The following is a 25,402-nucleotide window of genomic DNA, read 5'->3' on the forward strand; positions in this document are numbered from 1 at the left end:
GCAAAGCCGGACACTGAGATGATACACTCTGAATGGTCTATGCAAATATTGAAGATCATTCTTTGAGAGGCTCTCATTACTGCATACACAGGGATCAGTAAAACTGGCATCGTAAGATGGCTGCCCTCTTCAGCCGGAAGGGGCTAATTGCGAGGCCGTTAATATTTAAGTCATCCCAGCTGAATTCGGGCACGGGTGGGGGACAGCCTGAAAATTGTTGCCAGCCAATCGAAGGTGATCAAATCAGTATTTAATTGCTTACAGCCGTCTGACCCAGGTGACCCGGTTGGTTGGACTTCCATGCTAGTCCAGCTAACAGGCGAATGGAGTATGCTCGCTTGTGTTTGTCTTAACATGTTAGTGATGAACACAATGCTGGTGTACTTCTGTTTCTCGCTGTTCCTGCCAATGTCCCTCGCCATTCGGACTTTAAAGGACGGACCCATGATCGACAAAGATGGGAGGGAGTACAAGTCCCCCGTTGTTATCGTTGATAGTGAGGACGGAAGCGAAATCCAAACCGATGTGTTCTCGCCCCCTGTGCGTGTGACATGCACGCCGACGTTAATGATCATACAGGTCAAGGCTGACGTGTATGGATCGGTAGTGTCTCCCGATGGGATTTTCCTGGGTGGTGTTGAGTATTCCGGCTTCAGACAATGCCAGGCCCAACGTGCTGATGACTCTGAGGTGGTCATCAAGGCTGGTCTCCAGCACTGCGGCACCCAGCTGTCAGTGAGTATCCCGCTGTGGGCCAGGTGGGGGCGGGCTATTTTGATGGCGTTTCAGAATTTCGTGTAAACACTTCCTTTTTAAACGTGAACTCTAAATATTAATGTAAGCTTATGCTATACTGTTAATTATGATAATTTTATGTTTGAGCATCATACTATGTTAAGATTACCTAAATTGCGCTCTGTTTAATAATTGCTTAGACATGTTTTTATGTTGATAGCTTCTGATTGGCTGTTTAAGTCAGGGAAAGCAGGAAGTGATTGTAGTTGCCGGGAGTGTGTTCTCGATCGTCCTGCGGTGCAGACGTTTGGAAATAAACTGGGTTCAAACGGAGTCCATCTCTCCTTTTGCCCGTTCTTAACGTAGAGCCATAAATTCATAAACAACGAACCCCTCAACTTCCATTAGTCTTCAAACAATCAAATTTAACAGCCTTTTCTCCAGATCCTCCTATATGAAAATCGAACAAGTAGGAGTTTGTAACAGAGAGCCTTGACAAGTGCCACTAGCCACCCAAGTTGCCACAAAAGGTCTGCAGGGAATGTTGTAGCCACTGTGCAAGAAAACTACTTCCCACAAATGCTGTGAATAATTGTGTGCCAGTTGCCTAATTTGTAAAGCAAACCTTTTCCATCTGCAGGTATCTGACGACTCGTTGATCTACTCGAACCAGCTGACCTTCTCCCCTGCTCCCCATCATGGCATCACAAGGCAGACCCAAATGGTTGTTCCTGTGTCCTGTCACTACAAAAAGTAACATTGACTAAGTGTATGAATAGTTGTAGGCTTGAGACTAGAATTAAAATGTTTTCACCTGATTTAATTCCTGGATGGAGAATTATCAGTCCATCAAGGGCCCTCCAAAAATTCCTTGTGCTGGGCTAAAGTTTCTGCGGTTGACATTCGCCACAATGTTGTGTTCCCAAGTTCTCAATGGTAGAACAATGTGTTCTGTTTTTGTAAGCGCGTTGTGTGTTTGTACAGGACACACATTGTGAGCAGTCAAGCTCGCCTGCCACTTCAGTTTGTTGCTGCGTCTCCAAAGACCTCGCCCTTCTCCCTGAGGCTGATGTCCGGTAAGGGAGAACGTTGGCGGCTTTGTGTATAACGTGGTGTTTGTTTGTGCGTTTGCATGTTGAATTTGTGTGTTCATGTTTGCGTGTACTGTTTGTATGTATTGTAGAAAACTGGACAAGACTGAGGCTGTCCAATGTCTTCTATCTTGGAGATGTGCTCAACCTGGAAGCGTCCTATACCAATTATGGCCCGGAACAGAGACGGCTCTTCATTGACAGCTGTGTGGCAACTCTGAGCCCAGAGGCAGCATCAGTGCCACGATACTTCCTCATTGAAAACAACGGGTACGATGCAAAGAGTGTCTTTTTTTTTTTTTTTTTTTTTTTGCATCTAGATTCGCTGATGTCACGGCCGTCTGTCCCCCAGGTGTCTCGCGGACTCAAAACAGCGTGGATCAAGAGCACGCTTCCTGTCCAGAGTGAGGCCGGACCTTCTCCAGCTGCAGCTGGACGCTTTCCTGTTTAACGGGGATGAAAGAAACACAGTGAGAGTTGCTGACGGGCCACTGACTGCAGCTTCGCAATAGATTCTTTCAACTTTTGTCTTTTTTTCCCGCCAGCTCTTTCTAACATGCCGGCTAAAAGCCACCTCTGAAATGCGGAGGAGCAACACAGCTCACAAGGCCTGTACTTATATGCATTCAAGGTGACAACTTGGACTTTTTTTTTTTTTAACTTCAATGTTCTTACTAAAGTTCCTCAAATGGTAGCTGTAATGGACACCGTAGCATTTAATAGGTCATGCACCAAGGCACGTAAACATCCTCTCTGATGAATTTGTGGGAACTCACTGCATTTCTTCATCAGATGGGAAAACATAGATGGGAGCCCTGATGTGTGTCGTTGCTGTGACACCACCTGCACACAATACTCCTACAAACATCTGAAACCTCCTGGTAAGACCCTCAAGGAGCCTCTGTAACAATTCAAATGCTGCAATTTTACAGGATTTCATTCTCTTTCAGGTGCCAAGATGTGTGATGTTATTGTTCTAGGCCCTCTTGTGATTCTGCCCAAAAACGTCGGCAAGCAACAAGGTGGCCTATATAATAAATAGTCCTTTTTACAACTGTCTCATTGGTTGTATTTTTATCATGAGGAGAATGTGTTGTTGCCCTCCACTCGCATCGGGGCCAAGCAGTGCCGCAACCAACCAACTTCAGCAGATGGGGCTACAGCTGCATGACTGAAGTGGAGGAGTCATTGGCCTTGCATGGCATGCAGGTGTCATATGTGAAGTTTTGCAGTTGGATAAATTTGCACAAATATAGTGTAATAAACTGTTATTCAATTGTAGTCATTCGTGCATTTGTCATGGCTCTGTTTTCTTAGTCGTTGCCAGAACATCATACAAGAAGCACAGAATATGCATATGTGACGGGGCTCACAACTGTGATGTTCTCAAGCTCCACGTCGCTGCCGCCTCAATAAAACCAGACGCGTGGAGTGTGGCTTTTCTCTCTTTTTTTATTACATGTGACTTCCCTGGCAGCTCTGCCTGAAACACAGTATGGCAGGGGAATGGTGAAGTCGCGTTTGGTGTCGGACATAGCTGAGTAACAGAAAAGCTTTATTAACGCAACGGGTGAAAAAATCTTTCATTCGACAAAATGTAAAATAATACAAAAAGCGATTTGGACTTGGGACAAATCAGGGAACTAATTAAAGACATAGCACCGTAGAAAAAGGAAAAACAAAGTGAAATATTGTAATTAAACTATAAATGAATCGGGACCGTCAATGAAACGTGACTTACCATGAGACTTCCCTGGCAGCTCTGCCTGAATTACGGCGGGAAGCTGGTGCCATACTGTGCGCTGTTGCGTCACTCCCGCGGTGTGACTTTATGACTGAACCCACATACAGCAGGTGTATGATCGCCTCATTTCATATAAGATAAGATAAGAAAACCTTTATTAGTCTCGCAATGGAGAAATTCCCAATTCACAGCAGCAAAGTTATGAATGGAAGAAGTAGAACAACAAAATATCGGAGCTGCTGGATGTGCAACGAATTGATAACTACTTTAGAAATCAGAAGCCAGTTTAAAAAAATCAATTTATTTTAAAAGTGGGGTTGGGAACAAAAACAGTGAAGACAATTTGTAAGAAACAAAATGCCCACGATTTGCCTTTGTCGGCCACATAAAATGTTTGACAGCCGTGATCTCGTGGAATTTTCTGTGCCACGCCTGATGTTTTGACAAGCACGCTAATGGGATAATTGGAATCACTGCTTCACAGTATTTAGCGTTTTGTGTTAATTTACATATTGTAATGATATACAATATAATTTCGACGAATTGAGTAGCTAAATTACTGTAATAAGTAGGAACCTATGAGATTTGATACAATTTGTTGCGGTCGGACTCATTTGAGGACGCACATGTTTTACGCATACAGAATAACAAGCTCTACTTGCACCTTCCATAATAATTTGCAATAGCGCTGCATCATATATCTCATTTTTTCTTCCGTGAAAGACCACAGCGGTCAAACCAGGCGTCAACGATACTTAAAAACCACTGGCTAACGCTTGTGTAGCCGGCTGCTAGCTTTCTCGGTGCATTGTCCTGACCATGTTTACATCCCAGACGTCGTCATTCCAAGATTCCATTGACGTGGAGGAGAAAGATGACTTCGAAAGCGAGGAAATTGCTGCGTACGGCCAAAAGACTCAGCTGAACTGCTATTATGCAATTTATCTATACGAAGGCACGAGGTAACTTATTTTTGTATTTCTTCGCGATAAGAATTGTGTATTCTTGTAAAACTTTCCCTCGTATCTATGTAATCTACTAGGTGTTTTAAGTGACATTTTTACTTGACATTGTATTCATGTATGATTGTATTCATCCCTTATCTGCAAGCACCACGTGTGCAATGATACAGTAAGCAGGTGATGATGGAAGTGCGTATTGTCATAGATCGGAGGCCACTGAGGAAAATGTGGCCTGGAACCAGAGACGCGCAGATTCCACAACCAGTCAGGAGGACTTTAGGTAACCCAGGAGCTGTTGTGCCCCGCGCCGGCCGCCGCCTTCTCGCTTTCTTCTCTCACTTTTGGTGCACATCCGCAGGCTGCCATGGGAAGCAACATTGCATCTGTTTTTCATTGCATTTTCACTTCCTCAGTGATCATCGCCTTCCGGCGTCTCCTAATCACCTGCTAGATGTGATGTTGGCTATGAAAAGGAATGATTTCCATGGAAAACCACAAGGGTTGGGCAACTTAGGGAATATGGTCCATACATGACCAGTCCAATTTTACTCCAAAAAAGAATAGACGATCTTCTTTTCCCAGAAAAAGTTTGATTTGAGCTTTTTCTGTTCTTTAGTAATCGGCAACATGAAATGGTTTCACTGAAACACCGGTTTCTGGCCCCAAAAAAAGAAAATATGCTTTTTGTGAAAAGAAGCTAACTACTAATATATATATATTTTGCTTTTCTGACATCACTGATTTACAAAATAATAAAAATAAAGAAATCAAAAGGTTACCCACCCTTGATGCAAGTCATAATTTAAATGCTGTATTCCACTGTGTGTGTTTGTGTAGCTTTCTCCATCTGCTTCCTGTTCAGTGGCTTCCCGGGTTCTTCATGGCCCATGGCTGCACGTAGCCGTACTGACCACTGTGCCTTCCGCCCTCCAGCTTGACTTTGATTGACAGCAGCCTGCCCGCAGAGGCGGAACCCGAGCTTCGCACGTACATCTCCAGGAGGCTGAGCAAAGGAGCCCTGCTGGGAGGCATGGGCAACATCGCCACTGTGGAGCTCAGGTGATGCTAAGAAGAATTCAATATTTAATACTGTGTACTTCGTTAACATGCCCTCTGCTGTTTTTTTTCTGTCTCTCTTTGCAGCCTTCCAGAGCAGGCAGTGGGCTGCTACTGTTGCCTCCTGGAGCAAGAACGATCTCCAGAGCAACCCGATGCCGACGGTAATGGACACGTCATCTGCTTCTTGGGAGGCTCAGAAAAAGGACTCAACTTATATCCTTTTTTTTTTTTTTTTCTTGTTGGGCATGTCACATCCACACTCATCCTGCTGTGGTCCTTGACTGGGTGCACATATAGGCTAGAGCTTGATAAGTACGTTCAAGGCTTGCGCAGCAGTCTGCAAACGCCCGAGGTACTGAAAGAGCTCAAACTCATTTGAGTGATTCTTCCAGCGTCATATATGACGATAAATCGACTCGATTTTTGCATATGTGCGCGACAGCTACAAAACCTGGAGACGGAGCTGCGTCCCTATCTGAGTCGCTGGTACGAAGAGTCTGTCATGCACATTCACCGCGTTGTGCAACTGGTGCAGAGCAACATCAGCTTCCTGCTGCATGCCGTGAGTGTTACGCTTCATCTGCCAATGTGCGCATCCGTGAGTGGGGGGGGGTTGGCTGTCGTGATAAGTTGCAATATCACCACTCTTCACTAGATGGCAGTAGTTGTGCTTACACTAGGCTCTTTCTCCAGGCTCTGAGTCACCATCACGTGGAGGTCACCAATGCGGACGACAGGACAAAGACGGACGTGTCCCGGTGAGAGGATTTGGTTTTCCTCTGTGTTTGTGTTTGTAGTAACGTGTGTACTGATGGGAGTGCGCCGTGACCGCACAGGTTCATCAAAGCAGCCAGCTTGCAGGGCCTGTCGCAGCAAGACACCACGGCAGCCTCCCTCTGCAAGGCCATGTCGGAGGACGTGCACTCCCACCTGACAGTCGACTGCTCCGACACGCCGCCCACCTTCGCCAACACCGGTCAGTCATCCTGACGCATCAAGCGTATCAATCGTATTATACCGTCGTGTATATTTTGTGTTGCGCAGTCAGTAACCGCTTCTGTGACGACTGGAGTCAGGCCTTTTTGAACGCCGCAGAACGGGCCAACCCCTTCCTCCTCAGACAGATCCTGGAGAACTTCAAACTCAAGGTAGGAAAACACACACCGGTTATGTCTTCGGGACTCCCGCCTCGACGCTCTTGACTCTCCTTTATTCACAGGCCATCCAGGACATGAACAGCCTGAAGCGCTTCGTGCGTCAGGCCGAGATGAGCCACTACGCTTTGTTTCGCTGCTGCCAGTTCCTGCAGGGCTGCGGCAACGGCGACGTGCTCCTGCAGAACGCCCGGTCCGAGCACAGCGACCTGCCCGAAGCCTGCCGCATCATCGCCGTCCTCGAGGAGTTCCTCAGGGAGCAGTCGCAGGCCTGAATGCCATTCTGACACTTGAGTACTTCCTTTTGTTGTTACCTTACTTTTTAAATACATTTTGGGAGCAGGGGAAAATGAAGTTGTATCACATACAGTATAAATATAATTGATATTTAATCCGCTTGTGAATGTGACTTAAAAACGTGAATCTCAAAATATGGTTGTAAAGTAGGATGTGCATAATCTTGGAATTTTTTTTTCTATAGGAGTCTTCTTTTTTTTTTTTTTTTACTGTATAACAAAATACTAACATAACTGACAAACATTCAAATACTAAAATCTATGTTTTAAAACTGTAAGCTATATTTAATTCCGATGTGGACTAAATGATGCAGATGATTTAACACACTACTAATGCACATGCAAATTTTACATTATAATGTAGTTGGATGACAAAACTGGCTCAGATAATCTGATTTTAACAAGAACTGTGACTAAATTTGAAGAAAACAAATTTAGAAGAGTTCCAAGGTTTCATCATGTTGCTGTGACAAGATTTTGTCAAAATGCCTCAACGATCAAGGATTTTATAGCTGATTTAATATCCAGTGGAAACCACTTGGCTTTGCGTGTGTATGGGGCGAGGGGGGTCAAAAAAGAGCCACAGCTAAGCCTATTTTTAGTTTCTTTCCTGATGATGGCTTGATAGTGCTCAGATGTTTCTATTTAAAATGTCACCCTGCTATTTAAACTTGCATGGAATTGCTGTTGGGAGTTGGAAGTGCTGTTTTTTGTTTTTCAATGTCTTTTTTGGGAAGGGAAAACAAATCCAAGTAGTTACAGTTGAGCATATATAAAAATAAACCAGTGAAAGCTTTTAGGACATTGCACTAGTTCAATTGTGGAAAAGTGATTATGTTGTACTGACTGTGAATCTAAACTATGAGATGTAAATTATGGATGGATGTGCAATAAACATGTCATGTAATCCACTCTCAGAATGCTCTTTCCGCGATAACACAAACATCAATGAGTGTAAATGTGATTTATTAGATAGTTAAAACCATTTCTTTGACTTGTTAAATTAGCCGTCGTTTGACCCATGAACTCAAAAAATTGTGTCAGACTGGAAGGGGAAACACTTGGCTGCTGAAATGGTGTAGTAATGTGTTAATCTAACAAATGAGAAGCTCAGGTTGAAAACAAATATACGTTAAAAACAGCAAGGAAATAGCTTTGATCGCACTAAATACAAAAATACATGAAAAATATATTTGTAGCATGGGAACCACTCAAAAAAAACAGGTTGACGCGTTAATAAATTAAATCAAAAATGGCTGCATGACATCCATGAGTGAAGGTGAAGTTTTTTTGTTTTAGACGCAACTAGATGAGGCAAAAGAGAGGCCACCCTGGTCATTGCTAAAAACCCCTCAGAACTATATCCATAATATACTGCATATACACATCTATGAACACACTCGCTTCCCTTTGTGGCTGCCTCGACTTGACCTGAGGAGAAACTAAACACAAACACCGACACAGTGTCGGTGTTTGACAATTGACTGGTAGGCATTCACAAGTTGCATTTTACTCCTGCCCAAAAAAAAAACGAAAAAAAAAACCCATAAAAAAAAAAAAAAAGAGGATTGATACTTCATGATTAAATGCATACAAAATGGTTTCTTACGTCAACGGGATGAATGAGGCAAAGGGGAGGCAGGATCAAGCGGGCCGTAACCCGCTTGATTGGTCGGTCAGTCTTTCAGGTGACGGACAGGACAGGAAAAAAGAATCGCGGGCGTTGAGGATGCAAGCGTCTCATCACCGTTGTTTGAGAAGCGCTTTGTACATGGCGAAGCCCAGCACGGCGAACACTGTGGCCCCCACGCTGGCCCGCAGCCAGAACGTGGAGTTCTTCAAGTCTGCTTGCGCCATGTGCCTGGTGAAAACAGCACCGGGTGAGATGAGAAAGCCTTTATTTGTACCAAAGCATTTTCTAATCATTAATACAGTGACTTTTTGTGAGAGCCATCCTAGGAACCTTTCGAACACAACTCGGACAGAGCATTCAAGTCTCATTCATACACACCCGGATTCAGTCTTGTGTGCACGGTCCACATTGCTGCAGTAAAACCTCCACAACATGACTCCTAAAGACTCATTCAGCACTAGTCTCTGAAGCACGCACTACAAGGGCGTCTAAAAGAGCTGCCATGACGGAACTGCAGCTGCTTCCACAACTACACAAGGGATGGAGTGCGACTATGCCGAAACACGGGATAGGACTACGTATGAACCTGTTGCGAACGACCATGCGCAGTTGGGCCTTAATGCTGCGCAGCAACTCCATCTTGAGGAGGTTCTGACACAGGCAATAGGTGCACTTGTTGCAGGCGCACATGCAGCGAAGACGGGCGTGGCTGCAGTGGGGGGGAACACACGAGAATTTGTGTATGCGCATGCAAAACAGACAACACGCAGAGCACCTGGCGGTGGCCTTACAGCAAAGGTGGGAAAGGTATGCGCCATTCGAGAGTCGTGTCGTACTTGTTCCATTCATGTAAATTTTTTTGGGGGGGGGCAAAAAAAAATGCCTGAACAGCAAACTCAATAGGGTCTGTGTTGGTTGTCATCTTAAGTAACAATGAGTTAATCAGTAGCAAGATTGACTCGAGGTAAGTAAGCGGGTTTCAAGCTCCGCTGAGCAAAGTGGTTTTTAATTGCCCCCAGAGTTCAGACAACACCATTTCTGGAAAGCTAAAATGAGATTTCAAGGGCTTGGCAGCCTTAGCGCTGGTTAATCTGCTCGAAAAAGCCAATCGGATCAGAGTGCTTTCAAGGAGTTAAGACACCCTTGTAAGATCCGCAAAGTCTATTGAAGACGTTAGGTCTGAGCTCTGGCGGCTTTGAAACGCTCTAAATTAACATGAATAAAAAGTGGACTTCAAAGTTGAACTCATCATTGAAGCATTTGAATGTGTTGCGTAATATGATCAATGAAAAGTTGGGAGTGGTGGAAAAAGAGGCAACCGACCGGAGAGCTTAAAAAAATTAATTAATTAAAAAAAAGGGGGGGGGGTGGTTCAATACTGACGGGTACATGGCCATGGTGGTGATCCTCGTGTAGAGGTCCTTGCTGGGGGCGTCAATGGTGTTGCACGTGAACGGCTGGGGCGGGTGGAGCTTGTGTTTGCGGCAAAACTCGTGCGGCGAAAGGCTGTATTGTTGCCGCACTTCGTGTAGGTCCGACTTGGCGGCAATCACCACGCACGGCGTCTTGCTGTCGATGAAGTATTGCTGCCGCACACAAAAGACTTTGATTAAATTGGCTCCTGCTAAATCATGGCCAAGCTACGAGGGATTCAATAAATAATTTTTTTTTTTTTTTAAGGTCTCCCTGTGTTGCAGAATTTCATCTATTTTGGACAGGTGTGGAAGGATGAACTCAAACTAAAACAGGTACACTTACCAGGTGTTCTAAAAGTGCAAAATCGAGTGTATTTACCTTGAACATTTTGGCGCAGTATTCAAAAGAATGCGGATTGTTGACGTCATAGACCAGGCAGACCACATCACAAGCGAGGTCCGCCTCTGACATGAAGTCAAAATCTGGCATCATCTCATGGAGCTGGAAGGAGATTTTGTTTAAAAAAAAAAAAAAATGGTCATCTTCACACTTGGGCTTTTCTGAAATTTACTATACCGAAGACACCTTTGTCGCAAAACATTGATAGCGTATTTTCATGACCATGACAGAAGATTAGGACCTTAATGAATGTCAGGATGAGATTGATTAAAAAAAAAAAATACCATGAGTACGTTGTTAAATAATTCAATAGAGAACAACCAAACTCAGTTTTAATCCCGCTGCCTTTTTAAAAAAAAATACGCTAGCATGTATTTTTTAAGCTAGCGTACGTTTTACCACGCCCGCGTCCAATCATACAATGCCTCTTGTGTGTGTGTGTGTGTGTGTGTGTGTGTGTGTGTGTGTGTGTGTGTGTGTTAAATCCAGAAATAGCACCATTCGAGACTTCCCTTCTGGTCATGAAAACACAGTCCATATAAAACAAAATTTTCAAACAGCTTCAACCATATTCCCACAGAAGGCCCACTCATGAAATTCACCCTTTTTTTCCCCTCACTATTTATATTATTAGTTAAAAATCACCTACCAGCAGGTACTTCTCTTGACCGTACACGTAAGTTGTGCTGATGGCGTACAGGGACTTGTGGTCTTCTCTAATCCGCCTCTGTCGCTATGGTGACAAAAAAACCAAGCCCATTAGAAACAATGACAGATCACTTGATCCCGAGCTGGTGGCCTTTAAGACGGTTTAATTCATTTGTTCTGCTCCGTGGAGTCGTCTTCCCATTAATTGCAATTGACTGTTCTTGACAACCAAACAAATAAAGCACCGCAGTTTGACTGGGCAATCATCACTGTGGTGTGGACCCTCGCTGTGAAGTTGTGGATGCGTTGGGGGCGGGGTTGGTATTTCTACTTGGTATGACACGGGACCCATTTCTCCCTAACTATTTCAGTTGATCATGTAACCGCCAATTGCGAGCGGATTGCAACCGCGCTGGCGCGTGTTCACCAACTGACCTGAAGGTTCTTTCCCAGGAAGGCCTGCAAGAAGCCGCTCTTGCCGCTGGCTCGAGCGCCGAGGACGTTGCAGCGGAAGACGCTGCGCTGGGTCTGTTTCTTCTGCAGATCGATGCGTTTGTTGCGCGTCACTGACAACCAAGACGAGGAACAAGTCGGTCATAATGCTTTTCATTTTGTCAACATTAAAAAAAAAAAAAAAAAAATCCAGCACACATTTTTTTGTCACATTCACAATAAATAAATAAATTTATAAATAAAAAGAAATTCCAGCACATCATTTTTTTGTATCGGTTACCTGTGATAGCAGCTGCTTGGGACTCCTGCTCATAGATGATGGAGTATCCAAGGTAACCCAAGTACTCCAAACTCCGTTGAACATCCAGATATGTCGTTAACCTGCATGGCAATTGAACCTGAGTTTTTTGTTTTTTGTCCAGTTATGCAACTAAAGCATTTGGAAACTCACGTCCACTGGGAGAGGTATCCCTGGTATGTGATCCATCCCTGTTCATTAGTGCACACCGTGTGGTTGACGTCCGGACCCCACGGCATGTAGGGAAATACTTTGAACAGGTCCTTCACCTCCTCGGGCGACAGTGCGCAATCTCTGTCCTGAACGCACAAACACACGCCCCAATGTCCGTCAACACGGCGGGCTCATGCAAAGCTGACCGCAGGTAGTCATTTGTGAGACGTTTGTGAAATAATGGCAGAATTGATTTAGTCTTGTCACATAAGTCACACGTTAAGGTTTGGCCACGCGGTCAATCTGACCACTCACTTTGTCGTGTTTGTCAAAGACGCTCTGGAGAAAGAGGTAAGCATTGTGGTTTAGCTCTGTGGTGCAGTCAGGAGGGATCTTGACTCTGGAAGAGGGACAAAGATTAACCCCAATCACGCCCCCAAAAAACAAACAAAAAAACAAAAGCTGCTTCAAAGGAATTGGAAGTTTCACATTTTCCAGCACTTACACAGGGAACAGATATTCCTGCGTGAGATCCAGGTCGTCGTCGTAACCAAACCTCCTCAGCACAGTCCAGGTGGTCTCATGCCGGCCGCGCTGTATGAAGAGGGTGTGCAGGAACAAGAAACCTAAAAGTGAAGGAAAAGAGGAGGTCAGCAAACGGAGCGATCGCAAATTTTGTCTGATCAGAATAGACCGACGGGGACGAGGTCTGACCTTTTAGTGTGAGACCGTTATCTTTGACGCCGTCGGCCATGTTTCTTCTGACGACATTTTTAACGTCTTCTAAAGCCTGGGACGCCAGTGGCGTGTTGAAACACGTTCGCTACAGAAATAAAACAAAAATCAAACGCTAATCACAATGATGGAGCAAATTCGGAACACGACGTGATGCCCATTTGGATGGAGGTCATGCACAGAATTGCAATATTCGATCAGAAATATGGCATGATGATCAAATACTACCTGGAAGAAGTTGAGCTCGTTGTCATTCAAGATGCCGTCGTTGTCCAGGTCGGATACTTTAAAGATTCGAGTTAAAGCCTTAATACAAGAAGGCTTCAGCTGTTAAGACACGTTAGGTACGAAACACGTTAGGCTCTCTGCGCTTGGCTGTCAAATTCGGAGAACAAAATATCTGCGTCGGGCAATGTCCACAGTCTTCAGCGACATTTCTCACCTCCTTTTCCTCAGGGCAGTACAGTGGTCCCGTTGGGTGGAGAACGGCTTTTTGAGCATAGTAGAAGAGCTCTGAGATGTTCTTCAGATTTTTGGCAGAGCACTATAAGGAAACAAGAGCATAGATGGGGCTTAAGGACCTCCGTTGTACACCGAGGACCCCCTTGTGCTGAACATTTAAGTGAGAGGATCTTCGTCTATGTCAGCAGACCCGAACGCAGCAGTCTGGTCACGTTATCTTACCTCGACACACGTCTCTATGTCCTGGTATTGATTCATGATCGGCAGGATGGTCTCCATGCTGCTGTGCTCCACCAGGTCAGACTTGTTGCCCACGAGGATCAGGGGTACCCTACCGAAAGAAGTACTACGTAAGCGCCAAAACGCGATCATCCTAAAACATAAAGGCCACTGGCCACAATTTAAAACATGAATGGCACTATGTAACTATGATTTATACATCATATAGCAGCATCAATTTATCAGCAACAAAAAATATTTAATAATTAAAAAGAAAAAGCACTTTTATTAGTCTGACATGCGCGAGTAGATAAAGAATTTCGTTAGAGTGTCTCCAATTTTAGGGGGTGTAAAAAGCCCTTCCGTGCCATGAATATTGTCCAACCGAAAATGTTTTTGGGGGATGAAAATCTTTTGCACTCTAAAATTTAACACAGTGCAATCGGCCCAAATGAAGTGACTGTCAGGATAAATACAAGACACACCTGCTGTCTTTGTCTATTCGGTCATTGATGAGGGGAATCCAATGGCTTGTCACCTGGGAGAGGGACAGCACAACGTTGAACACTCACGACAAACAAATACACTCGCATGGCTCCCATTGGACACCTCATACAATGCAATTCCATTGTTGGAGACACACCCAGGCTAAATCAACAGAAGCCAGAGTAGGATCTTTGCTCACCTTTTCAATTGACTTCTTGTTGTTGACCGAGTACACTATGCAGATGACATTTGCCTGAAAGGTGGAATAGTCCAAATTAGCTTCTCATTTATGGAGGAAAAAAACACTGAGAATTATTGAAACGTCAAAATAGGAGAACAGAAACTAAACCAACTTTAGATATTTCTTGATATAGTTGCTCTTCCGACTGCTCTGCCTCTGTAAGATGCAAACAAACAAAAAAAGTTAATAGTTGAATCAATGTTGTGACTACTAAAACTAGTGGTCCAAATAGATTGGCGGCAGGCCAGACAGAGTAACTTAAAAAATATTGCTTTGGTGCCAAACATGCTGGGGACATCCATCCTTCCATTTTCTGTACGGCTTAACCTCAATAAATAGAATGGTGGCCTACGCGAGCTAACTTTGGATGAGGGTCAGGGAACAACCTGAAATGGTCACCAGATAATCGCAGGGCACATAGAATCAAATAAACCATTCACACTCACATTCACACATACAGAGTCAGCACGCGGAGAACATAAAAAGTCCACATAGGAAAGACACAGCCTGAATTCAACCCCAACCCCCAACTACAAAACCGTGAGGCAGATGTGCTCAGCACTCTTTCAGTACCTGAGTAGTCCACAATGTGTGTGGGGACCCTCTCTGGGGTGACGTCTGCCGGGATGGTGATCTCCTCAGCTCGCAGAGGAACCTGACACATTGAAAACAACCACTTGCATCAACTGGCAACAAGGTAACCATTTATTGAATCAACGTTTGCGTGGATAACCATCACCTCATCGGGAAACTCCTCGCTGACCAGAGACATGATCAGTGACGTCTTTCCCACCTTGGCTGTACAGATAAGAAACGCATCCATCAAAAACGGATGCACCGCACGCCTTTTACATGTCATTTATGATAAACATTGAAACTCAGCCACTTGTGTTTGAGCTGCCCAATTTATTTGCAAATCACAGTTCCTAAATATATTCTGAATGTTGTGGGAGGGAAGTCTATCTCACACTTTATTTCAATATGAGTGATTTCCTACAGTTTAATAGTGGAATGATCAGGAATAATGACTTTTATAGCTCATTTTTTTCATGTTGTCGTGCAACACACTGTGCTACTGAAGTGCTAGCTAGCCACTAGCCTCCTCGCTAGCACACAGTATAAGCGGATAAAGCGCTTTGCAGCCGAGACACATTGAAGACACTCACTACTTACGTTCCCCAACAAGCAGTATCCTCACGTCCTTCCTCATGTTTAAACGAGCCTTTCTTCAGTATTAGGGACACTGAATTGCTTCATGAAGTCCCCTCGTTGGCTGTCACTCCTTCGGTAGTTTGTCTTACGTCAGGCCCAGCGCCTGTCAAACTGGGCGCCTTTGTAGGACAAAACGGACGGTCGCTTTTTGGTGTCGTTCTTCACGCGCTACGTCACAGCGAGCACTTTTTTTTAAGCTTAATGCAAATGCATTTTAAAAAGTAACCGACTGTTATGCGCCATGATTTTTTTTGAACGGAATACACGTTTAAGGCGATTCTATAGCATTTCGCAGTTGGTTCAGGAGCACGCCTGACCTCCACTACCCGGCAACTACGGCGAGCCGTAAGGGGACAATCAGTTTAGGTATTATAAAACGTTGAATGCTGCCCTCAGGTGTAAGAGAGGAGAACTGCAGATGCTTCACAAAGCCTACGATCAAGTCACAGTATGCAATTTCGAGTCTTCAATTAAACCCACAACCACAGCACTTTGAAGGAAGTGTGCTAATCACTCCCCCACCATGCCGCCTAAAAAAACATTTATTGAGATAAAAATTATTTTCAAAAAGAAGTTGAGGAAACAGCAACTAAATCAATGCAGCAAATAACTGTTGCAACAGCTGATCAATTCAGCTTAACAAATGACTCGGGAATAGAGCAATAAAATGATAAGAAAAAAAGTTTGATGTAAGACATGGTTGTCAGAACTATTTATTTGGTACAAAAAAAGTTCAACTCAATACAGTTTCAAATGAAAACTACCACAGTTGTTCTTTCACGGACACATTCATGGCACAGCGCAGGTCACCATTCAAATGTTGCTGTTGTATAATTTAAATCCTACTTTCCAGCTTTCATCGTTTATTCCTGATGTTGGCCTCAGCTGCAAAGACAAACAAAACAAAAAAATGCACATCTGCAGACACTTCTGTAAATGATTCTCAAATTCGCATTGCCATGCTTACTGGTATAATCCTGTGGTGTCATAGGCCTGGACATGACCTGTCTGAGGGAGTCCAGCCACTCTCTTTGCTCACTCTCGTGCTCGCACATGAAGATAAATTGCCGCTCGGGTGTTTCCACCACGAGGCCGTACTTCCATTTGTTCCCACGGGTGTGCTTTGGGACACAGTCCCTAACAGAGTAACTGTTGCTTTCTGTGCCAAGAAAGATGACCCCCAATTCCTCAGCGTCCTAGATTCACAGTGACAAAAGCACTTTCAGACATGCACTTCCACAGCAAGGGACTCATCTGTCAAGTAATACAAAAAGTTTGTTCTCACCAAACAGCCTTTGAAGTAAAGCAACTTCCTATTTTGGGAGTCCAAAATGAACCACCTCTTTTTGAACGGTTCCTTTTGCTGGTAAACATAGTATGAATTATACAATAACAGATGTGTTAAAGCCATAAAAATAAACAAAAATATGCTCTTAGAAAAATAAATGTTTTTGCACATATTGACAGGTTTCCTAGTCTGCACACTGTGTGAGCAACAAAGCTGGGAAGCAAAGCAAAAAAAAAAAAAAAAATGCTTTACTGAAGAAAAAGAAAATCAACAACCTAATTATTAGCACAGACACATGTAAATGGGTGATGTCATTTGAGCGCAAGAACTTACCGATGGCCCTGTTTTTTCCATGTATCCTTCTTTCAGGTAGTTTGGTGTTATATTCGGTATCAGCTGCCAATGAGAGTTCACGTTTCACTCATGTCACGACCAAAGAACATACAGTACAGGTTCTTCTCACTCAACTCAGGCACTTCTCAGTTGAGGTGAAAATATTTACATATGATGAATTCATGTTTGAAAATGAACACTTTGGGCGCTTACATCGGCATCGGTTCCGGTCGGGTAAGCTGTCTTTAGGTATGCATAGCGAGCGGCACGTAGGGCGTTGTACCATGTGACTATTTCCTAGGATCCAAAAAGAAAACCCATCAGGTCCAGAGTAAAAAAAAGGGGAACCGGGGAAAGTCAGTTCGTTATTGGGATGATCACACAGTCCCACCTCAGGGCTCTCGTGGTACACATAAAGGCTCCTGGTGTGGTCCCTGTCAAGGTAAGTAATCTGCATCCCATGGGGATGACCGATCTTTTCTGGCTGAAATGTTACATTCAAGTGCTTGATAGAGATGAGGGCTTTTGGCCCTTTGGACTCCTAAATAAAAGAAAAGCATGTTGGCGTCCGTTTTGGTTGCCAGATAAAATGTAGAAACTCGTACGCTATTTGCAAGCTCACTCACATTTTCCTTGTTGTAGTAAGCCAGAGTGAATTCCCTCTCAGACAAAACAAACTTCCTCTTCAGAAACTGTGTGTTCTCCTTTCCTTTCTTCCACAAGATCCCTTCATAGAAGCCTGGAATCAAATCAAAACGGGAACTCCTCCTTACATGAACAATTGAAACGGCGGGATGGGTGAGAGGATAAAACATCACCTGTGGTATAAGATGGAGGTGGATACTTGGTCTCTCCTGTGAATTCAAACCTTTCATATTTGGCTCGAATCCACTGCTCTCTTAACACTCTGGAGAGTCAAACAAACATAAAGAGGCAGCGCAACAACTTCTGACTTCATAGTCACTCTGCTTTACTTGCAGGTTTAAAGTGCAAATTAGCACAAAAAATATATATATATATATATATATATATATTTTCACTATTATGCTCTACGCAACCGCAGTAGTCCAAACACGGTATTCTGTTTCATTTTCTGTTTGTGGAATATGAATGAAGCAGCAAACTTCACCCATTTTTAATCCATCTCAAAGTGCTGCTATTTTGCCAGTTGCTGTCGACTGAAAATGACATTCAGTTGCCACGGTAATGACCAATCACGGCTGAGCTCACCAACGTCAAAAAATGACCAAAACCCAGAAAACGGGTGAGCCGAGATTGGTCGTTACCCGAGCAACTGTGCTGTCATTTTCAGTGGACAGCAAGTGACAAAATGGCCACCCCCTGGAGATGGATAAAAACGCATGGATTTTGCTGCTTAATTGATCTTCCGCAAACACATTATTAATCAGAGTACTTTGTTTTGACTAGTGAGGGCGCAGATATTATTGGAAAGGAAAAGTTTGAGTTGACTTCCCCTTTCAGGGGTCACTTCAATTGGAAACCTCACTTTCACGAAATAAATGTTATCTTAAAATATGGTTTTGCCTCCGCTTGCCGGTAGTTGCACATTTCTTATTATGGGACTGATCATTCAGTTTTGTGAGGGGTTTCAAAATACCGTACCAAAAAAAAATATATATACTTACGCACAGTCAGTTTGCTGTGGTCGGTAGTAGTAAGGAGGAAGTGCTTTTTCATACAAAGCTCTGGCTCTGGCATTGCCACTGGATTTCATCAACTTCCCCCAGGCCCCCGAAAAAGAAAACTTTTTCATCATAATATTGTACAAAACTAAACCATCATATTGTACCTAAATGTGTGTGTCCATACCTCCACGAGCTCATCTTCCCAGTAGTCAAGCTTTATGGATTTTACTCGGCTGGACAGGTTGCGGTGTACACCAGAACAGTTCAGACACACAAACAAACCCAACTCGTAGGATGCCCAGTCCGGATCTGACGGTAACAAGACAAGATTAGGAGGTTAGTTGTTGTTCTAGCCAGGACAATCGCAAACAGAACATCTGAAGAATCCACAAAAACAAAAAAAGCCTCACCGGGTGTACCACAGTCTGCACAAAGTCTGTTCTCCGGCAGCTTCACCAGCTCCAGTAAGATCCTTTTGTTTCGTTCCCAGTTTGCCATGGTGCTCCACAATTAGGCTTACACGTGGCACCCTCAAAAAGAACCATGGTGCCTACATATTTGCGCAAGTGGCATAATGCGGTAAACACAAAGTCTAAAATGGAATGTGGAACTTGCGAGGTTTGTTCATGTCACAACACAAGGCGGTCCTTCCTCTTACCATTGTTCATCCTGCAGCGACGAGTGTCAAGTGCCTGAGGGCTTTTCTTTCCTTTCTCACATGCTAATAAAGTACTGCCAATTTCACATTTTAAATAAAGCGAGGACACTTTGTAAAAGTTGAATAAAACTTCAATTTTATTCAAGTGTACAAATATAAGGTATGTGTAAAAAATGTGATCATGTGAATGTGCCATTTAGGACTTCAAAGTCAACAATTAAGACACTCCATACATTATATGGCCGTTGACTAATTCATACAAAGCCTTAACACACAAATGTTTTGCTATTTTTCACATTCAACTCTTATGATTGATCAAAGATCCACACTTGCTCCAAAAGCAATTCCTTTGCGATTAGAATCACTTCTCAAAAAGCAAAAAGTAAAGAATTCATAATTGCTACCGAGTAAAAAAAAAAAAAAAAAAAAAAAAAAAAAAAAACAAAAAGCAAAAAGTAAAGAATTCATAATTGCTACCGAGTAAAAAAAAAAAAAAAAAAAAAAACAAAAACCAAAAAACAAATGTACAAAAACACATTGCTTAAGTGATCAATTTAGTGCAACACCGCATGTGAGACGAGTGATGCCAGAACATTTCTGTTGTGGTCGTAATTCAAGTCATCCCACTCTGAGACTTCGCTTGGACGCGGCTAAGTGAGCAACTTACACCTAAAAGCGGGTTGCCAATGTAGTCGAGGTTCCTAACCCCAGCAGACAAAACACCACACCTGTGCCGCATTTTACCTGGAACCCATAACTGCTTGTGAAATTAAAATCTCCGTCATCACAAGTACATGCAAGCTCTTCTCTGAGGATTATGGGAAGTCTTTGGAAAGGTATTGGAGACTATTCTTGTGGAGACCCAGACGGATGGAGTCCAGGTAGTGCAAAAACCTGGTAGAAGAAAAGGAGACCCTTACTGTATGCACCAACAAAGAGTTTCACACTTTTATTTATAGCTCTGAGTAAGTGCCCGCCTGAAGAAACCGCTTCCTGGCCAACTGCCTGCTCACCGTCGTTTCACCTTGCCTTGCTCCTTAATCTGCTCTGACCTGCAGATGGTGCGCAGGGCTGGCAAGTAGTCCACGGCAACCGCAGATCTGTTGCCCAGCGTAGCAAATGTTCCGGTGCACACCAGGTTCTCCATAAGATCTCTCCTCTGCTGCACAATCCTGGAATAAACATTGTTGTCGGGGAAAGTTTACACAAACAAAAGTTACAATTGATATCTAGTATATGTTGGACTCACTGGGGCTGACAGAGGCTACTCTGAGTGAATCTGTAACATTCGCAATGAGCGGCAACAGGGAGGGTGAGTTCCGCCGCAGTGTCGTCCGCCAGCTGCCCCTCCAGTCGCCGGGCTCGGTCCCAGGCCTCTTCCACAGAGCGCCGACACTTGTGGAAGCTCAGCGCCTCAACCGCGGTCTGGATTTCCAGCGTGCGCTCGCCCACCACCCAGCTCAACGTGTCCAGTTCTACTCTGGAGTCATCAGTCATTCCGTCCTTCAGAGCTGCACTGACTTGCGAGGGTCCCCTGTGCGCATCGCGCCCGTGATGAACGAGTGAGGAGTCAAGGTCAGACATATTGTGGAAAAAGTCACTTATCGATTCTAGACACAAGGAGACAGGAACACTCTTTTGACGCTCCGCCTGAGTCAGTGGTTTCCTTTTTTCTAAGTGTGGAACTAGTCTTTCACTGGGTTCCTCTTTGGACTGAGGTCCCTCTTGCTGCTTACAGAGAGAGAGGAAACTCTCCTCTGAGTCGGATTCAGAGTGCAGTCCATCTTGGTTAGGTACATTGTGTCGCCTCTTGCTCCGTTTCATCCTTCGAGACACTTTGATTGGACTCCCGTCATCTGAGCTCTCAGCCAACCCGGGTGAGTGCGGCAGCCGCTCGTGTAAAGGCAGCGCGTCAGACTGCGAGCAGGCAGAAGCAATATCAGAAGGGGGTTCTGGTTTGTAGGTGGAGATCAACTGCGTGCGTGGTAAAGGTAAGAGGGTCTCCATGTTGGAGTAGAGCAAGTTAACTCCTTGTCGAGTGCTCTCCATGAGCAGCTCCCAGCAAGCCATCTCATGCGTCTGACTCTGTTGATGCAAAAATGTACTCTGTCATTACTCAATACACGTGCTAGCATCGACGCATTATGCTACGCGGATATATATATATTTTTTTCTGTAAATGTGAATGTTGCCAAATGTACCATTCATTGTTTCAACAGTAACAGTAATACTGTATAGCTTTAAAGAGACACGAACCAACCTACACATACAATTCCATGAACAAATATATTTGGCGTGAATCCAAACAACTGACAATTAAAAATGAGCAACAATTTTTAAAAAAAGCGACCAAAAACTTTCATATCATAATTTCAATACACAGTATCAAACTAATGCAATTTGAAGGGAAATGCTATTTGTGTTGAGGGTCAAAAGCTAGCAATGCATGTCATAATTCTGCAGTTTACCCGAAGCAGCTCCCAAACATCCCTCTCAGGTTCAATGTTCAGTAGGCCCAGCCGGCTCTCCGTACAGCCGCTTTCACATGGAGGTCGAGGTGACGTTACAGAGAGCGCACACGTGTCTGCCGTTTCATCACCGGGCTCTCGCTTCGGTTCATTTTCTAAATTTAAACCACACATACCGAGTTTATTTGCCCCATTCAGTCAGTAACGTGATCGGAAGTATGAATTAGATGAACACTACTGCATTTACCATTTGGGTTGCTGTCATCTGAGTGTGACGTCATGTGGCGCCCCCCAGCACTTCGAGTCCAGCATTGCAGCTGCAACAGGCTCCGCCGGAGGTCACAACCATTGAGTTGGAGCAGCGCGCTGACGTCACGCTGATCCGTCCTGGTGTCCTCAACCAGACACAACAGGCGCAGATAGCTGCTGACGTCCAACTAAGACAGGGAGAGATTTGTAAGGCCCAACTTAAGCATGTGGTGAATGAATCCCCGAAAGAGGCCGCCACTCACCAAAGAGGGTGTTTTGAAGTGGATCTCTTCAAAGTTGCCATCAAACGTGGTGCTGAATGTGGGATCTGCAAAGCATCCAGTGTGAGTTGTGGGGCGAACAGGCAAGGCAGAATCTTCATATTCACACAAGTTAAATACAGCTCATCTCTCTTTCGAATGTGCAGATATAATTCATGTTGTGGCCTCCATGCTTCTACTAACCGGTGGTGGTGAGGATGACTGGTCTCTTTGTCGTGCTCATGAATGTCTTGATGGCAGCAAGAAAGCCAGCATCTTCCTCAAAAATAACATCCACTTCTTCAAACAGGATGAGCGAGGTGGGCGTCCTCTTGCTCTGCTCCTCGTTCTCCTCAGTCGTGGAAGCCACGGGTGATTTGACCGTTGTGTCTTTCTGTTTTCTGGGGTTGTCCTGCGGCTTCACTTTCTTGGACGGGGCTATGAGGTGAAAGAACAAAAATTATTCATAAAAACTCTTAAGTTTGTTTGGGGTTTTTTTTTGATCAGGACACAGTTGAAGCATTTACCCTTTTGGTCCTCCCGCTTAGTGCTCAGTGGGTCCTTGTTGCTGGGTCGAGCCATTTTGAAAAAGTTAGCTAAAGAGGTTGGAGCCAGGCCTCCTCGTTTCGTACCTCTCGGGGAGGTGGGAGGTTTTCTGGGAGATGAGACAACCCCGCGAGGAGAGTTCAACTTCCCTGAATGATAGAGAAATGAAACAAGTTGAGCTCACTTTCCAGCATCAAGGATGTCAATTGTTTTACACCTTTTTTTATAAGGCCACTTTGTTTAAATTCAAGACCTTTCATTCGATGAACGCGACTACTGGGAGTGTATGGGGCCAATTTTATATGACGGCAGTTTGATGCCGCATTAGTCGTTTAACTTTCGTATCCTTGCGACACTATATAGCAAAACCATAAACCTATTCCACAGCTATTGCAGCTTTTAACAAGAAAATGACAACAGACAATGTGGCATTTTTCAGACTTGTGAACCGCGTCTTAGGGATCAAATGTAATTCTTCGGGATCATTTTGGAATTTAGGATCTACAGAGACAGGGTCTGCAATATTTGTACGTACTTGGAGAGCATCCATATTTCCCGGTGCCGCTGCTTGTGCTGTAGCTGTTAAAGTATGCGGGCTTGTTGGCACTGACTCCTTGACTGTCCACTTGGTGCGACTGAGTGGCTTCCTTCAGCTGGGACAGAATCAGACGGCCACTCCGTTGAGATGAAGCATTCACCTCAAACACCTTGGAAGACCAGGAGGGAGATAGACAAACACGTAAGGCGAAGGTCCACGAGCACCCGCAGGACACATTAACTTTTGCGTCATCATGTTCTGTCTTCACCTTAAAGCCCAACTCCTGAGCGCAGGCATAGACTGAGGCAGTCTTTCCTATTCCTGTGGGTCCTATAATTAGGACGGTATTGCACAACGAGTCCTCTGCGGACAGAGAGTCCTCATCTCGACAGTCCCAGTCTGAGTCTGAAACAAAAGACAAATATTCAGACATTCAGTTCATAAAAGTAGGGTAGATTATGAAAATTAAAGAAATAATAATTTTTAAAAACGATTTTTTTTAGAAATGACACACCATTGCTGCCTTCTTCTTGCTTCTTTTCTTTCTGCTTATTTCTCTCGTCCCTGTCTGCACGGAGCTTCCATTCCTTCAGCCAACTGTGCAAAAGGGAAAAAGAAATTAAGTAAGCTGGTTATTTCAACAATGAAAAACAAAAAAGTCATTTTGGTGCTTACCTGTGCAGCATCTGGACTGAGGCCGTGTTGCCAATGATGTCACCAGAGTGCTGCGGCTGATATTTTTCTGTCCACAACACATCCTCCTTTACCTCAACTGTGGAAAACAACAAAACATGTCCTTTTATCTCATTCTGGTTTCTAACAACTGATGACATTCAGACAAGCTGCGGCTGTGGAAAGAATAATCAACAAAACAAAAGAGGGGCCGCCGAGGATAAGAAAGCTTGTCACTTTGACAGGTGGAATTATGTCCTGAGAGAAGGACAATCATAATGACTCACTTTTCTTCTCAGTGTCCTCGGACAGGTAATCAAGCAGAACCACGGCATCTTTTTTTCCAGGCGACGGCTTGTCCTTTGCCTTATCCAGTCTGGCTCTCTGGGCTCGTCTTGTGCGACCTACACTCTCTGACGGCTTTGGCTCCAAGGTACAAATGTTGTCTTCATGATGGGCAGCCCGCTGTTTTTTAGCTACTTTGGCCACCTTGTCATCCGTCCTCTTCCTCTTTGCTCCTACTGACTCGGGTGACGACCGCGTACTTGCAGTCTCTGTATGAGGTCAGTTAAAAAAAAAAAACGGTTGCTTTTTCTTGTATTCAAACATTATCTCTATTCATTTAAGAGATCACACAATGTCTATCAGCAAGGAATTACTTTCATAGTTAGCACTCGATTTTTAGATCATGTTCACTCCATTTGTGTTATGGTGCCACATGTGTCAACTATCTTCATGCCAGACTTACCGAAGTGTTGTTGGTGATCAGCACGTCTGGCCAAGAAGCGAGGTAGGAACGTTTTACCGGGGAAGACAGGGTTTGAGGTGCTGACCTCTTCCATCAGAAGCTGACGAACTTTTTCAGAAATCTCAAGCCTCCAGCCCGAACCCTGGAGGAGTGCGCGAAAAAAAAGCACAATTTACACAATAAAAGTTGAATACTCACAACAGGTGGGCCTCTTTATCTTTAAATATGTTTGAATTACGGAATGACAGCAAGTGGGCAGCAATCTTTCAACACATTGCATGAAAAAAATATTTGTTTAAATGCTGAACTTACTCGTTCACGAAACACTCGATGTTGCAGTTTTGTCTTCAGGCCCAAGGAGCCACTTAGAGGTAGATAGGGGTCAGACATTTGGATGCAAAGCTCATTGAGACGGCAGAGTTGGGGAGACTCGGGCCAGGGTAGACTCCAAAGAGGACAATCTGTCATTGTACAAAGCACAGATGAATTTGATGAGACGCATTCACAAAAGTCAAAAGTATGCATTGAGTGAAGACAAAAAAAAAAAAAAAAAAAAAAAAAAAAAAAAAAATAACTCCCTTAGACGACTTCTCAGCCCGA

General features: G+C 44.1%; 5 protein-coding genes across 8 annotated transcripts in view; 2 read left to right on the forward strand and 3 right to left on the reverse strand.

Moving 5' to 3' along the window:
* Positions 1-261: 261 nt before the first annotated feature.
* On the forward strand, positions 262-3,158 carry LOC109526981 (zona pellucida sperm-binding protein 3-like). Of its 3 annotated transcripts, none has more exons than XM_019888578.1 (9): positions 262-735; positions 1,376-1,488; positions 1,720-1,811; positions 1,919-2,096; positions 2,179-2,296; positions 2,372-2,457; positions 2,619-2,707; positions 2,777-2,848; positions 2,914-3,158. In XM_019888578.1, the coding sequence occupies exons 1-9, from the start codon at positions 301-303 to the stop codon at positions 3,141-3,143; spliced, it is 1,413 nt and encodes a 470-aa protein (XP_019744137.1). In that variant the 5' UTR covers positions 262-300; the 3' UTR covers positions 3,144-3,158. The 3 variants fall into 3 exon arrangements, with proteins under 3 accessions (XP_019744137.1, XP_019744138.1, XP_019744139.1); XM_019888579.1 differs by having other exon boundaries at positions 2,953-3,158; XM_019888580.1 differs by lacking the exon at positions 2,914-3,158 and having other exon boundaries at positions 264-735; positions 2,777-2,884.
* A 1,009-nt stretch (positions 3,159-4,167) lies between these two features.
* On the forward strand, positions 4,168-7,953 carry cunh17orf75 (chromosome unknown C17orf75 homolog). Its single transcript, XM_019888716.1, has 10 exons — positions 4,168-4,532; positions 4,738-4,812; positions 5,466-5,591; positions 5,676-5,804; positions 5,883-5,943; positions 6,034-6,153; positions 6,285-6,349; positions 6,428-6,567; positions 6,636-6,739; positions 6,811-7,953. The coding sequence occupies exons 1-10, from the start codon at positions 4,390-4,392 to the stop codon at positions 7,018-7,020; spliced, it is 1,173 nt and encodes a 390-aa protein (XP_019744275.1). The 5' UTR covers positions 4,168-4,389; the 3' UTR covers positions 7,021-7,953.
* A 371-nt stretch (positions 7,954-8,324) lies between these two features.
* Positions 8,325-15,746, reverse strand: rhot1a (ras homolog family member T1a). Of its 2 annotated transcripts, XM_019888715.1 has the most exons (20): positions 15,358-15,746; positions 14,924-14,982; positions 14,758-14,839; positions 14,297-14,340; positions 14,143-14,196; positions 13,943-13,995; positions 13,461-13,569; positions 13,219-13,320; positions 13,005-13,103; positions 12,756-12,864; positions 12,547-12,667; positions 12,357-12,441; positions 12,042-12,187; positions 11,871-11,971; positions 11,573-11,703; positions 11,139-11,222; positions 10,469-10,591; positions 10,058-10,260; positions 9,261-9,383; positions 8,325-8,902 (listed from the first exon to the last, which is right to left on the reverse strand). In XM_019888715.1, exons 1-20 carry the CDS (start codon positions 15,392-15,394, stop codon positions 8,785-8,787), a joined length of 1,983 nt encoding a protein of 660 aa, XP_019744274.1. In that variant the 5' UTR covers positions 15,395-15,746; the 3' UTR covers positions 8,325-8,784. The 2 variants fall into 2 exon arrangements, with proteins under 2 accessions (XP_019744274.1, XP_019744273.1); XM_019888714.1 differs by lacking the exon at positions 9,261-9,383 and having other exon boundaries at positions 15,358-15,745.
* A 333-nt stretch (positions 15,747-16,079) lies between these two features.
* Positions 16,080-19,268, reverse strand: adap2 (ArfGAP with dual PH domains 2). Its single transcript, XM_019888718.1, has 11 exons — positions 19,074-19,268; positions 18,848-18,972; positions 18,664-18,755; positions 17,836-17,924; positions 17,644-17,756; positions 17,409-17,558; positions 17,231-17,314; positions 17,018-17,080; positions 16,682-16,759; positions 16,364-16,592; positions 16,080-16,281 (listed from the first exon to the last, which is right to left on the reverse strand). The coding sequence occupies exons 1-11, from the start codon at positions 19,159-19,161 to the stop codon at positions 16,253-16,255; spliced, it is 1,140 nt and encodes a 379-aa protein (XP_019744277.1). The 5' UTR covers positions 19,162-19,268; the 3' UTR covers positions 16,080-16,252.
* Positions 19,269-19,800: 532 nt separating this feature from the next.
* Positions 19,801-25,402, reverse strand: part of atad5a (ATPase family AAA domain containing 5a) — a 9,603-nt gene continuing 4,001 nt past the window's right edge. The window contains exons 8-22 of the mRNA XM_019888717.1: positions 25,115-25,263; positions 24,803-24,944; positions 24,342-24,608; positions 24,058-24,154; positions 23,897-23,979; positions 23,651-23,787; positions 23,380-23,551; positions 22,826-22,993; positions 22,503-22,736; positions 22,302-22,366; positions 22,037-22,226; positions 21,790-21,944; positions 20,571-21,406; positions 20,335-20,493; positions 19,801-20,215 (exon numbers count right to left, since the gene is read on the reverse strand). Of these exons, the coding sequence (XP_019744276.1) occupies positions 20,137-20,215; positions 20,335-20,493; positions 20,571-21,406; positions 21,790-21,944; positions 22,037-22,226; positions 22,302-22,366; positions 22,503-22,736; positions 22,826-22,993; positions 23,380-23,551; positions 23,651-23,787; positions 23,897-23,979; positions 24,058-24,154; positions 24,342-24,608; positions 24,803-24,944; positions 25,115-25,263 (2,933 nt within the window). The 3' untranslated portion in view covers positions 19,801-20,136. The remainder of the gene's footprint in view (positions 20,216-20,334; positions 20,494-20,570; positions 21,407-21,789; positions 21,945-22,036; positions 22,227-22,301; positions 22,367-22,502; positions 22,737-22,825; positions 22,994-23,379; positions 23,552-23,650; positions 23,788-23,896; positions 23,980-24,057; positions 24,155-24,341; positions 24,609-24,802; positions 24,945-25,114; positions 25,264-25,402) is intronic.

Source organism: Hippocampus comes, unplaced genomic scaffold (genome assembly GCF_001891065.2).
Source record: "Hippocampus comes isolate QL1 unplaced genomic scaffold, H_comes_QL1_v1.1 scaffold427, whole genome shotgun sequence".
In the NCBI taxonomy this organism is placed as follows: Eukaryota; Metazoa; Chordata; class Actinopteri; order Syngnathiformes; family Syngnathidae; genus Hippocampus; species Hippocampus comes.

Coding starts and splice junctions, on each gene's coding strand:
- LOC109526981 (XM_019888578.1), top strand. CDS start 301: ATGCTAGTCCAGCTAACAGGCGAATGGAGTATGCTCGCTTGTGTTTGT. Junction 736..1,375: donor ACTGCGGCACCCAGCTGTCA/GTGAGTATCCCG, acceptor TTCCATCTGCAG/GTATCTGACGACTCGTTGAT. Junction 2,708..2,776: donor CAAACATCTGAAACCTCCTG/GTAAGACCCTCA, acceptor ATTCTCTTTCAG/GTGCCAAGATGTGTGATGTT.
- cunh17orf75 (XM_019888716.1), top strand. CDS start 4,390: ATGTTTACATCCCAGACGTCGTCATTCCAAGATTCCATTGACGTGGAG. Junction 5,805..5,882: donor TCAGAAAAAGGACTCAACTT/ATATCCTTTTTT, acceptor GACTGGGTGCAC/ATATAGGCTAGAGCTTGATA. Junction 6,740..6,810: donor TGGAGAACTTCAAACTCAAG/GTAGGAAAACAC, acceptor CTTTATTCACAG/GCCATCCAGGACATGAACAG.
- rhot1a (XM_019888715.1), bottom strand. CDS start 15,394: ATGAGGAAGGACGTGAGGATACTGCTTGTTGGGGAAC. Junction 14,197..14,296: donor TATATCAAGAAATATCTAAA/GTTGGTTTAGTT, acceptor TCCACCTTTCAG/GCAAATGTCATCTGCATAGT. Junction 13,570..13,942: donor CGAATAGACAAAGACAGCAG/GTGTGTCTTGTA, acceptor TTCTTTCGGTAG/GGTACCCCTGATCCTCGTGG.
- adap2 (XM_019888718.1), bottom strand. CDS start 19,161: ATGGCAAACTGGGAACGAAACAAAAGGATCTTACTGGAGCTGGTGAAG. Junction 17,757..17,835: donor ACCTCCATCTTATACCACAG/GTGATGTTTTAT, acceptor ATTTGATTCCAG/GCTTCTATGAAGGGATCTTG. Junction 16,593..16,681: donor TTTACTTCAAAGGCTGTTTG/GTGAGAACAAAC, acceptor CTGTGAATCTAG/GACGCTGAGGAATTGGGGGT.